At 42.1% G+C, this 13,002-nt stretch overlaps 1 protein-coding gene across 1 annotated transcript in view; it reads left to right on the forward strand.

The window, feature by feature from the left end:
* The window catches only part of enpp6 (ectonucleotide pyrophosphatase/phosphodiesterase 6), a 29,804-nt gene extending 18,506 nt beyond the window's left edge, over positions 1 to 11,298 (forward strand). The window contains exons 4-8 of the mRNA XM_084908635.1: positions 1,622 to 1,763; positions 1,889 to 2,068; positions 8,522 to 8,659; positions 9,981 to 10,104; positions 10,480 to 11,298. Coding sequence (XP_084764761.1) covers positions 1,622 to 1,763; positions 1,889 to 2,068; positions 8,522 to 8,659; positions 9,981 to 10,104; positions 10,480 to 10,679 — 784 coding nt within the window. The 3' untranslated portion in view covers positions 10,680 to 11,298. The remainder of the gene's footprint in view (positions 1 to 1,621; positions 1,764 to 1,888; positions 2,069 to 8,521; positions 8,660 to 9,980; positions 10,105 to 10,479) is intronic.
* The last annotated feature ends 1,704 nt before the right edge of the window (positions 11,299 to 13,002 follow it).

Here is a 13,002-nt window from a genome sequence, read left to right on the forward strand (position 1 = left end):
CTACACAGTTACTACACAGTTACTACACAGTTAGGAGGGAAAGATTTTTCTGGTTTGATGGATTCCTTTTCTGACTCAAACTGATGAGACAGAGCATCTGGTTTTACATCCTCAGAGCCTCGAAGTAAGTGGTGGAAAAGCTAAATCTACTGAAGAACAGAGACCAACACGGTTGTCTTGACTTTAATCGTTTAGCAGACTGTATGTAGGAGAGGGTTTTATGATCTGGCCATACTGTGAATACCAGTTCGGCCCACTTCAAGCAACGTGGCCACTCTTCTAGCTCGACCCCCGGCAGCTCACAGTCCTGACACCCTTTCTGCTCAGTAAACATTAGATGTTGAGAAAAGAAAGCCCAAAGATGGAGGCGGAGTTTTAATAACACCACGCCTACCCAGGAGTCTGAAGCATCCACTTCCTAAGTAAACTAAGGTTTGGGTGTGGTTGGATTAAGATGGGTGTGGAGGTGAACTACTGCTGGGCCACACCAGATACTGACTGGTTTTCTGCTCCCCCCAGATTATTACAGTATTTGAGAGTAATGGCTCTTTCGTGTATGTAGAAAATGTTTCAGATCTTTGAATTCAGCTCATGAAAAATGGGAGCAAAAACAAAAGTGTTTATATTTTTGTTTAGTGTACTTAACAGAAGGTTGGTGATTCAACCCCTAACAGTCTGCACGGGCAAGATACCCGAACCCTAACCCCAAATTGCGCTCCATTGGAATATCAATGTGTGTAAATGTTAGCTGGATAGAAAAACTGTCTGTACGAAAGGCCGAATGAGGCAAGTTGTGAAAAGCACTTTGAGTGCTTAGTACAATAGAAAAGAGCTATAGAAGATCCGATCGATTTACGATCTGTTTTGCACGGGGAGCGGTCGTTTGCTGACAGAATTCATTATTGTTGTTGCAATTTAAATCCAGTTTGAATCAACACTGTGTTCCTCCATCAACTGAGCTCAGCCCTTTCTGAACGAGGTCTGCATCAGCTACGATGACCACAGCTGTCCGCTGCAACACTTAACAGCTGAACAGTTCCTCCAATAACTGTTGCGGCTTCACTGACATAAGGACAGTTACAGAAAATGTCTACCTCACATCACAATAAGATGTCATACAATGTAAGCACCTTATTTTATTAGTTTGAGCCTGTGTTTCATTGCTTTTATTAACTTTACTACTGGAACATGGGTGTAATGTCACTCAGAGCTCCAGCATTCGATGTCTGAGGTAACTAGAATGCAGAGTCAGCTGTGGAAAGTAGGAAGGCACATTTATCCAGAATGAGGAGACTAGAGGTGAGAGTCCTAGGTGATGCACAGTGAGCTGATTCAAAGCTAAGATAAGTCTGGGTAAGAAACACATCACAGAGAGAGCAGAAGAACAGACAGTGCAACAAGACGCAAAGATGACCGTGACAGTTTTTGGTGCACTTAGGAAAATAACACTTAGAGAAGGTAGTAGAACAAGACCGAGGCCGAGTGTGAAGCCATGACATCATAGCATTACACATGTTTTGTATTCGTTTTATCTATATTTGCATTTCTGCAACTTTTATTGTAATATGTATGACTAACCATTTAATCTGTGTGTGTGTGTGTGTGTGTGTGTGTGTCTTAGATCAAACCAAGCAGACATGGCAGCAATATATTATGAGAAAATTGATGTGGAGGGCCATCACTTTGGTCCAGACTCTCGTCAGGTCAAAACAGCTGTGCAACAACTGGATCTTGCAATGCAGAAACTCAACAGCAAAATCAAAGTAATAACACTATAACTGTCATTACAATTGCAGATTCTGCAATTTTTCCTGTCATGTGGTTTGTTTTCATGTTCTTTCATTCTTTCAATGTTTTCATTCTTGTTTTGCTTGTGATGTTCCTGCAGGAGATGAATATGGTGAACCAGCTGAATGTAATGTTGTTTTCAGACCACGGTATGACAAAAATCCACTGGATGGAGAAGGTCATAGAGCTGGATAAGTATATCAACATGGCAGACATCGTCAAGATGATGGACAGAGGCCCAGTGGTCAGTCTTTGGCCTGAAGAAAACAAGTTCCAGGAGGTGAAACCAGAGTCATTGGCTCTCTCTGTGCGCTATAGGTCATTTCTGTGAGCACTCGCACTCTTGTGCTATTGTGACTGTCACAAGCATTTTATGTCATGAAACTTGTGACTGTCAGGAAACTACACCTTAGTCAAATGAATGAGCCAATGGTTGTATTACATACAGAATAACACATTACAAAGTATTAGATCATAATATTTTTCAATAATGCAGTGTTTCAGCGTACTGAATTCAATAATGACAATACAGTTACAATGATGTCATTACATCAAATATCGTTTTTTCCTGAGCACTTACAGCTGTCTATAACTTTTGAGGACTAGAGATATGAAAAGGATTTTGTATTTTTATTGCACGACAAAACAAGATAAAGTGCAAACTGTGACATGGGCTGAAGCAACTACATTATATGCTAACACATCAGCTCTTTGCAAGCATCCACACAAAACACACAGAACTCTGTGGAACTGTAACAAGGTGCAAACCACTGTTTCTACTCGAGACCAGTGTTGGTCAAGTTACTTGAAAAAAGTAATCAGTAACTAATTACTGATTACTTCCCCAAAAAAGTAATCCTGTTACTTTACTGATTACTTATTTTCAAAAGTAATTAATTACTTAGTTACTTTTTAAAAACACGATTTACAACCTGAATAGGTGATAAAGTGATAGATCTTTCAGCCCAATTCTACTTTCTGCATAATCCATCATACAAAATGTAATCAAATGGAAAAGTCTCTTTTTTAAAACTTGTTTTATTAGTTTTAATCTTTTAACTTTATGCATCAAGCAAAAATTTAATTATATGCACCATTCTCTGACTGGAAGAAATTTGTTTAACATTTAAACCTATTTTCTGCACATAAAATAAAATAAAATATAACAACACAGCAGAAAATAAATAAAGTCAAAGACTAGCGGTCCTGTTGCTCTATTTTCACCTGTAAAGCAGGAGTGGGGTAGGCGGAGGTTTACCGTGGTGCAGGTGAGCCGCAGCGGTCAGTGGAAGAATCCGCGAGTTTCTCTGTGAGTTTCCCATCACGTCGTAGCTACTCGGTGCTTGCTCGGAAGTTTAGGGGTTTTTTTCGCTGTAAAAAGAAGTTTTCTTCCCACGCACAACGGACGCTAATGTTTTTGTCACTTTTTATGGAATCAAACTCAAAGTAAGGTCAGTACTTCCACGCTTTAAACGCTGCACGCTCATACTCTCTCCGCACTCGATATATGATCCATTGTTGATCTGCACACAGCTGTTGTCACGAACGTCGCACTCGCTTACGTCACTGTCATGAGACATTCTCGCAAAAAATCAGGGTTTTAGTAACGCAGTAACGCAGCGTTCCTACGGGAAAGTAACGGTAATCTAATTACCGTTTTTGCAATAGTAATCCCTTACTTTACTCGTTACTTGAAAAAGTAATCAGATTACAGTAACGCGTTACAAGTAACGCGTTACTGCCCATCTCTGCTCGAGACCAGGAAAGCCACATAAAACTTTGGCGGAAAACATGTAAAAGGCCCTGAGCAGCTTGGAGAGCTAAAACCAAGATGAACTTTTACCATAATTATGGGATGAAAATGGTTGAAGAAGGAAAGGAACAAAGCTCACCACATTATCTGTCAAACACGATAAAGGCAGAGTTATGGGATGCACATATAGGTTTACCAAGAGAGTCAGGTCCTTAGTATTATTAATGTTGTGACTGTTGAGATAAGTAGTAGGATAAATTCCCAAGTGCACAGGGCTTTACTGCTTGCTCAGATTGAGACAAATGCTGCAAAATGGATTGGACAGCACTTTATGGTAAAAATGAATAATGATGCAAATCATACTGCAAAGCAACCCAACTTTCTCATGGCAGAGAAATTGGATATTCCTTCATGGCCAAGTAAGTCACCTAAGTCACGGGCGATCGTGGCTCAAGAGTTGTGAGTTTGCCTTGTAATCGGAAGGTTTGAGCCCCGGCTCCGACAGTCTCGGTCGTTGTGTCCTTGGGCAGGACACTTCACCCGTTGCCTACTGGTGGTGGTCAGAGGGCCCGGTGGCGCCAGTGTCCGGCAGCCTCGCCTCTGTCAGTGCGCCCCAGGGTGGCTGTGGCTACAATGTAGCTGCCATCACCAGTGTGTGAATGTGTGTGTGAATGGGTGGATGACTGGATGTGTAAAGCGCTTTGGGGTCCTTAGGGACTAGTAAAGCGCTATACGAATACATTTTACCTGATTTCAGCCCATTCTTTCAATTCAGTTCACAAATAACAAGTGGAGGTAACTGTAGTAAAGGCTATAGATGGTAATTAATAAGAATGTAGGGATTCTGATTCTGTTATCGATATTACTTATCAATTCTCTCATTGGTTGTCACTGGGTTCTCACTAGCTCCACTTTACATTTGTGCTAATTAATTGCATGTTGTAAAGCTGAGGCTACAGTTGCACACACCTACACACATCCAAATCCTGATGAGGACACACATATGATCTTTAGTATTTTGCTATGAACACAAAGCCAACAGCACAAAACAAAGATGAAACCCAGCACAAAGAGACTTCAAAGCGATCGCCACGGTGATTCTACTGTAGAAACCTGAGAAGGTAGAAAGGCTGTTGCTTACCTGATTTGCAGCTCACAAAGGACCGCCCACTTCACCGTGGTCGAGGTACGAGGTGGCTCTTCTGTGTTGTGCCATCCGCTTCGCCAGAGGTTGTTTGGTTTCCCCGATGTATAAATCCTGCCAATCCTCCTGCACGTAACAGCGTACGCTATGTTACTCTGTTTGTGTCGGGGGACCTGATCCTTGGGGTGGACCAGTTTTTGGCGCAGCGTGTTTTGGGGTTTAAAAGCCACAAAAGTCCTTCTCTCCTGGATCTGCTGGAGCTTTCTTTAGGAGCCTTTCCTGGACAAATATCCAGCTGGGATAACCACATTTACTCAGGGCCTTCCTGATGTTCTTCTGCCTCCCTGGCTGCTGTGTCTGTGGGGATGTTGTTCGCTCTGTGTTGTAGTGTCCTGATGACGCCCAGTTTGTGCTCCAGTGGATGATGAGAGTCGAACCTTAAATACTGATCCGTATGTGTAGGTTTACGGTACACGTCAGCTTTTAGATGTCCCCCATTACTGATGGAAATCTCACAGTCTAAGAAGGCTAACCTGCCACTTTTCATATCCTCCCTGGTGAATTTGATGTGTCGGTCCACCGAGTTAATGTGATCCATGAAATGTGGAACGTCCTGAGATTTGATTTTCACCCAGGTGTCATCCACATATCTGAACCAATGATTCGGTGGTGTTCCAGGGTAGGATAGTAAAGCCCTCTTTTCCACTTCTTCCATGTACAAAATGGGTGAAACTGGGGAGCCCGTGGCACACCCATGTTTCTGCCTGTAGAACTGACCCTTGTATGTGAAGACACAGTTCAAACACACTTGGTGGATGCTGAGAGCGGTCCTGTTGCTCAGGTTGGGGTCATCCTGTAACCTCTTACGAACTACCTCCAGCGCTTCCTCGACTGGGATGCAAGTGAAGAGAGATGTAACGTCGTACGAGGCCGTGGTTTCATCTGCCTCCATAATGACATCTCTCACTTCCTGGGTCTCGTTTCAGGGGCTCATAAGTATTTTCATCACTGAGCAGTGACAACATTTTCTCATGATAGTCTTTTTGATTTAGCAAAACTGTGCACCTAGCCTTGTGTGCTGGAAGGATGATAATGTTGTTGTCATTACTAAGTGATGTGAGTGCCTTCCTCTCCTCCATGCTGATGCTGGATGCAGGAGGCTTTGCATCACTGAGACAGGCCGAAACTTTCATCCGCAGTTCCTCTGCGTTTCTCCCACTGAGAACGCTACGCCCATATAAACAGAATCAACTTTTTGGGGTTCAACCATTATTATTTTACATTTTAATACGGAATTCAAAAGTTTTAATATTTCAACAGATTTTAAAATATGACCATTATAACATGGTCACAAACACATAAGTACTGAATAAATCAATAGGCTAACACATAGTAAATTGTTGATAAATAATCCATATTCATATGTAACATATTGATACAACAATGTAAATAAAAGAATATTACTCATGTAAATTTTCCTCAACATGACTGCCAAAAAAATTACCAAGCTTAAAGTTGAAATGTTGACATCCAAGGTTGGACGTCGTATAGATGTCCTGAATTGGTCAGGGACCGATGGACTCAATGTAGATGATCTGCATGTTTATCCAACGTCCAGTGTTGAGAGGATGGGCTCTGGCAATGACACTCACAGAGAGGTCCCAAAGCCTTTGTTATGTTGGCTTGTCCTGTTGGAAAATAAACCTTTACCCAATCTGAGGTCCAGAGCACCGTGGTGCAGGTTATCAGCAAGGATAGCCTGCTCTTTACCCTGACTGCTCCCCCAGTTCCTTCTGTGAAAAACTGTGCCACCACTATTCTTCACTGTAGGGATGGTAGACATGATGCTTGGCATTCAGGCCAAAGAGTTCAATCTTTGTTTCATCATACAGGGAACTTTCTTTTACAAGGTCTGGGAGTCTTTTGACAAACTCCAGGCAGGCTGTCATGTGAAGCGACCAATGAGTGGCTTCTGGTTGTCCTTCTGAAAGGCTCCTCTCTCTCCAAAGAGCAATGCTGGAGGTCTATCAGAGCGACCTTCTGGTTCTTGCGTCACGTTGAACCCAGTCACGTAGCCAGCTCTAGGAAGAGTCCTGGTGGTTTCAAACCCTTTTCATTTATGGATAATGGAGACCAGTGTGCTCCATCATCTCAAAGACACTCGATACTGCAGAAACTTTTCTGTTCCCTCCCATATCTCTGTCTCAATGCAGCCCTGTCTCTGAGATCTACAGACAATTTCCTGGACTTCATGGCTTGCTCTTTCTCCCTCTCTTCCCCTGTGTGTGTGTGTGTGTGTGTGTGTGTGTGTGTGTGTGTGTGTGTGTCACCAGTTTAAACTGAGAGTGAGAACCTTAAGAGTATTTGAGAAGAATTATTATCACTGTCATGTTACTTTTGTCAAGATCTGTGGGATGCAGATCGTGTTAAACAAAGAGGATCCAAATGCAGATGCATAAGACAGTGCTGCGTGTTTTCCCCTCTCTCGCTCCCCTGTCCATGTACAAGGGGCCACAGGTCAGAGTCAAACCTGGGCCTACTGCTCTCCGACCGTACGGCATATGATCAATGAGTTAAACCGGCACCTGTGGAGACCAGATCTTAACCAAAGGCTGTCAGGTTAGGGCTGTGTGCAGGCAGGAGTGGTGGTAAGGAGGACCCAAAGTGCAGACGCTCGGAGGCGAGAGTGTACTTCAAAACAGCTTTAATGCTAAACTCAAAAAGTAACAAAACTGAGAATCCAAAATAAACTTACACGGACAGACAGAACACACAGCAAGATGAGGGTAGATCACGACACAGACACAAAGAAACACGGGGCTTAAATACACAGAGGGAGCAATCAGGGAATGGGTAACAGGAGGGAAACACAGCTGGGGCAAATCAGGGGAAGCAAAACCAGACACATTAACATCAGACATGGACTTTCAAAGTAAAACAGGAAACATAACACAGACTCACAGGCAGGCACTATAACAAAGGGAACAAAGACGTGGGACCAGGGCAGACACTGACACTGACTGGACGGGGGGATACAGCAGCTATGGAACACAGACAGAAAACCAGAACACTAAAACTCTAACCAAACCCACCCAGAGAACCTAAACTAAGAATAATCCTAAAACCCATAAAGCAAAGCTAGAATATAATGAAATAACAAAATCAAAAAACCAAAAACACAAAACACTGGGTCAACGACCCAGGGACCCTAACAAAGGCAAGCCATTTATGTGGCTCAATGTCCAGATACAAATCGGAGCGTGGAATACGAAGGAAATTTAAACTTTCAGATCACAGGAACTGAATGAAGCAAAATACAAGGAGGGACAAGGAGCTGGGAAACACTGGGGAAAGGTACAAAGGGACAATGACCGAAAAATACACAGACAGGTGATGAGGAGAGTGGAAACAGCAGAGGAACACAGCTGGAACAAACAGATGTAACAAAACAGGGGAAGCAAAAGTGGACACAAAGCACATGAGACGAGGACGGTCTAAGACAGGAAACACAGCGAGAACAGAGACAGATACCCAGAGTCAAGACACTTAAACTTGACACTGGAAGAGAATAACAAACACATGACAGACATGATACAGAGGGAGTGAGAGATGCACGGGCTGGGGAGACTACGGGGACGAAAGGACTAAGGGACAAGAGGAAATCAAACGACCTAAAATCATCTGAATTACACAAAAATAAGCACAAAGAGACTAAACTGAACCAATAGAGACTAGGAACATAAATCGATGAGCGAGATCACAACAATGAAAAGTAAACAAGATTCAAAAGTGCAAAAAACACCAAACACTGCTTTTCATTTTGTTTATTATTCCAGGTATATGCCAAATTGTCTGAGGTCCCTAACATGGATGTCTATGCCAGAGAAGAGATCCCTGAACGATTCCATTACAAGAAAGGAAAGTTTGTTTCCCCTCTTACACTAGTGGCTGAGCCAGGATGGTTTATCGCTCCGGTAATGGACAATCTTCCTTGATCTTAACTTGCTGTTATTTTGCATTATATATATTATATATACTATATAGCTGTATGGTCCCAGGGTTGTATTGTTCATTCTGTCTTGAATTGTTTTACGCGTCTTTAGAAACATTTGGTTACTTTGTCTCTTCTAATAATTTATCGTTTTTGTGTCCTTGTGTTTTGGTTTATGTTTATTTCATCTCTATCTTGTTTATTCATGCCTGCCAAAGGTTTCGTGTAAAGTCTGTGTGACTTTACAGTATTTCTTTCTGTGTCAGTTTTCCATACTATCTTCCCTGACTGATGGCACCTGTTGTTAGTTGTGTTGACTTCCCTTGTGTTTCTCCCCCTCCCGTTGTCCAGTATTCCAGACAAAGAAAGGGTGCAACTCCCAAGTGAACAAAGTTTGTATATTATGGTACAAACAAGACATGAATGTGATTGGTTACACAGTCTGGTGTCCAGCTCATGTTTCATCTCTGCTCCAATCAGACGTCTTCTTCCATCAAAAAAAATTCTTTCTACAACAGAAATCAAATCTTCTCCCATATCTGGAGCAGACGTTCCCATGAATGTGGACCTTGTAGCTGCTTTGCTTTCACTCTTCTGTCCAGTTCAAACCAGCTCGGTGGGGTTTAAGTCTGGAGACTGTGCTGGACCTCCATGTTTCCAAGCTCACCATCTTGTTCTTTGTTCCTGAGGTGGTTCTGCCACAGCTTGGACTGTTTGGGGTCTTTATCCTGCTGTAGGATGAAGCCCTGACCAACTAGGTCCATACCAGAGGATCCTGCATGGTGCTGCATGAATGCTGTGGTAGCTGTTCTGGTTCAGGGAGCCTCTCTGTACCAGTCACTGACCCTGGATCAGCAAACAGCCCCAGACCATCACACTTCCTCCTCCATGTTTGACCGTTGATGCCACACACTGTGGAACTTTCACCTACTCCACGGCGTACAAAGATCATGAAGATTTCAAATGTTGATCCATCAGTCCATCAAACCTTCTTCCAGTCTTCAGTAGTCCAGCGTCGGTGTTTCATGGCCCAGACAAGCCTCTGTGTCTTATTCTGACGTCTGGCTTTCTTGCTGCAGCTCATCCTGTCAAACCTGCAGCTCGAAGTTTCTCCTCACAGTTTTGAATACTTCTGAATCTCATCATGTGCTGACTTAACAATGAACATGATGTTGCCTTAATGATTTTAATGTTACACATATACAGTAATGTAGAGTTTTTCTGTATCACATACAGTTTATTATGAATATATATCTATGAAACCTACATTTGTGTGTGTGTGTTTATATCTGTGTCCTTTCCAGAACAAGGCAAGTCTCCCCTATTGGAAAAATGACTCTGGGGAAGCGTCCGCATGGCAAAATGGCTGGCATGGGTACGACAATGAGTTCATTGACATGAGAGGCTTCTTCTTGGCAACAGGACCCGGTAACAAAGACATTTTATAGACACACACATTGCATACAGAGTAAAAAACACCAGACTGATCTGTGTATGTGCATGAATGTATGCATCAATGGATGGAGGCATGTTTCATGGTAAATGATGCTTCGTGTTCATCTTATTCACCGTCTATAGGTCAGCTTATGTAGAAACTTCAGGTTTATTCAGTGAAAATATTTTGTAAAAGAGCTGTGCTGTCAGATTTATTGAAGATATACCAAAAACATATTGATTATCCTTAAATTGAATCAAATTGACCCGAATTGTCACGCTGTCTGAGAAAAACATCATTAGCTGTGGTGTATAGATGCTATTATTCTGCTTAGGTTAAAAGACGTTTGTTTGCTTCATTTCTTTTAGGCTTCAAGATAAATGTTCGAGCAGCTCCAATCCGATCGGTGGACATCTATAATCTGATGTGCTGGACGTTGGGAGTGGATCCCCTGCCCAATAATGGGTCCTGGTCTCGGGTCGAGTGCTTGCTGAATAGTTCTAATGGTGTATCTCATCCCTTCTGGATCTACTCCGTTGGTCTACTAGCAATCATACTGACAACATAGTCCGAAATGATTTAACAGGTTTGTTTACGGCGTTTGATGATAGCTAGAAATTATTTTATTTTCTAGAAACATTTAACTATGCAGAGGGTAATATTTGTGAAAGAAAGTATCTGTGAGAGGACGGGAATAAATCAGCTTGAGATCGTTATAGTATTCAGAATAAAATATCACCAACACATAAACTGCATCCTAAAATCCTAATCTACCTGTCTGCCTCCTGCCTCCAGATATTTAACAGACTATTTTTACATTTACTGTTTTGGTTTGGTGCCAATAAGCCCTTCAGTCTTTGGAAAGTGGACAAAGTTGCAGGCAGCAAATCTGGTTGAGAGCAACAGATTTTTGTGCTGTAAGTGAGAGCATCGTGGCACGTCACACAAAACGTCTGTGTTTGGTGTCAGTGCCTTTCACAGGTCCGTAACACTCACCTTTGACTGATTTTGATTGACTGTTTTCTTATTGTTGGGTGATTTTAAAATGCTTTTCAGTCTTTATGGTGTTTGATTATTGGTCCTTGTTTTCACGTTCTTAGCTGTCTTAAATCTGTTAGATCTGCAACAGCCTGTGTAACACACCTTTTGTGAAAAGTGATCTATATGAATAAATCTGAAAAAGTGTGCTTGTCATTGTCATAGTTGTGCAGTTAGTATTAATGATGTGTAACACAGTGTCCTGAGCTCCAGTATAGAAAACTTGAGAAATAATGGATATTGATTTAATTTGATTTATACAGAGCCAAATTACAACAGCAATTTATAATAATAGTAACAATGATTAAACATTGTATTTATAGGCGCCTTTAAAGACCCTCGAGGTCACCTTACATTAGTACAGTGGTTCCCAAACTTTTTTGCTAGGCCCCCCTTTGTTTTACAAGAAAAATCTTGGTGTTACTGTCCCTCCATTTACAAAGGCAGAGGCGTCACGATGTGATTATTTTACGTGTAGTTGGGTTTTTTTCCTGTGTAATAATATTCAACATTGCTGTCAATACATTTTTCAAAAAATGCCTCTCTGTGCAAAATGGGTTTAAAAACAAACAGCTGTGGGATCCTGTTTGTCCGTGATTTGAGCCGGGGGAACAAATCGTGGCAGGATCAGCCTGATGTTATTTGTATCCCGCTGTAACTTTACTGTATAAAGAGCAAACGTCTCCAACATGTCAGGAGTAGTTAGTCATTACAACAAGTGTTTGTGAACTAAAGATCAAGAATGTGGGATCCTGTTTGTCCGTGATTTGAAGAGCCCAGCGCTGCTCCCCACGAAGGAAAGACCAATCCTGCAGGGAGACCTACCTCGGCACTTGTGCAGGTGAAACCAAAGGGCAGATATGCTTCACCATATTTTCTAGTCTTTGGTTTGGAAACATATTCAGCGATGCTTCATCTCCTGTTTTGCGTTTGTGTCGGCGCCCCGTCAGAAACCTGTCCATTATGCTAGCAGTGTCCAAGCGTTCTTTTTTTCTTTTCATACTGCGCCCCTCCTGCAATGGCTCTGCCCACCCCCCCCACACACACACACCCCCACCCCCCAGGGGGCGGGCCCCACACTTTGGGAACCTCTGCATTAGTACAACAAAATAAAAACATAAGGTAAACAAAAATAAAACAAGTCTGTAAGCATAAAAGCTAAACAAGGTAAAAATAGACTAAGACGGAGTCATGATGAAGTCAATTCTGAATAGATGGTTTTAAGCTGCAATTTAAAAGTAGAGAGTTTGTAGTCCGGAGATGTGGAAGTGGAGCAGGTGGAACAGACAGAAGGGAAGCTGAAGAAGAGCAGTGAGTACGTATGGAGAAGATCAGATACATATGGAGGTTATGAGGTTATGAAGCGCTTTGAAAGTAAGAAGCACTGAGGTGAACTGGAAGCTTATATTGTAAAGACCCTAAAATAGTACAAGGAAAACTGCATCATTTGACCCCCTATGAGTAAGCGCTTTGGCGACAGTGGGAATAAAGCTGATTTATTAAATGTATAAATGTTATTCTGCTTGATTCTAATCTGCAGCTGAGTCTCTTACACTGATGGATAACACCGAAGCAAGAACACCTGTTCAACCAATCACATTCATTCCACTTTGATCTGCGACAAACTGAAGCAATCGTCTCTTTTTGAAACATTGTTGCGTTCAACTGGTATATTTGTGTGTTCTGTATATTGCAGTTTTCACATCTCTGGAAAAGTTGGCAGTATTAAGGATCATTTTCTGTGGAAGAGCTGTGAATGAGACTCATGGCTGACCATTGGATTAGTTTGATGCTGCCAACACTTTCATGTGCCCACGCTGGCAAACCCTGGGTTAAGTTAGAAAGCTGATAAC

This window comes from Perissodus microlepis, chromosome 2, assembly GCF_051167445.1.
Source record: "Perissodus microlepis isolate ML-2025 ecotype Zambia chromosome 2, ASM5116744v1, whole genome shotgun sequence".
In the NCBI taxonomy this organism is placed as follows: Eukaryota; Metazoa; Chordata; class Actinopteri; order Cichliformes; family Cichlidae; genus Perissodus; species Perissodus microlepis.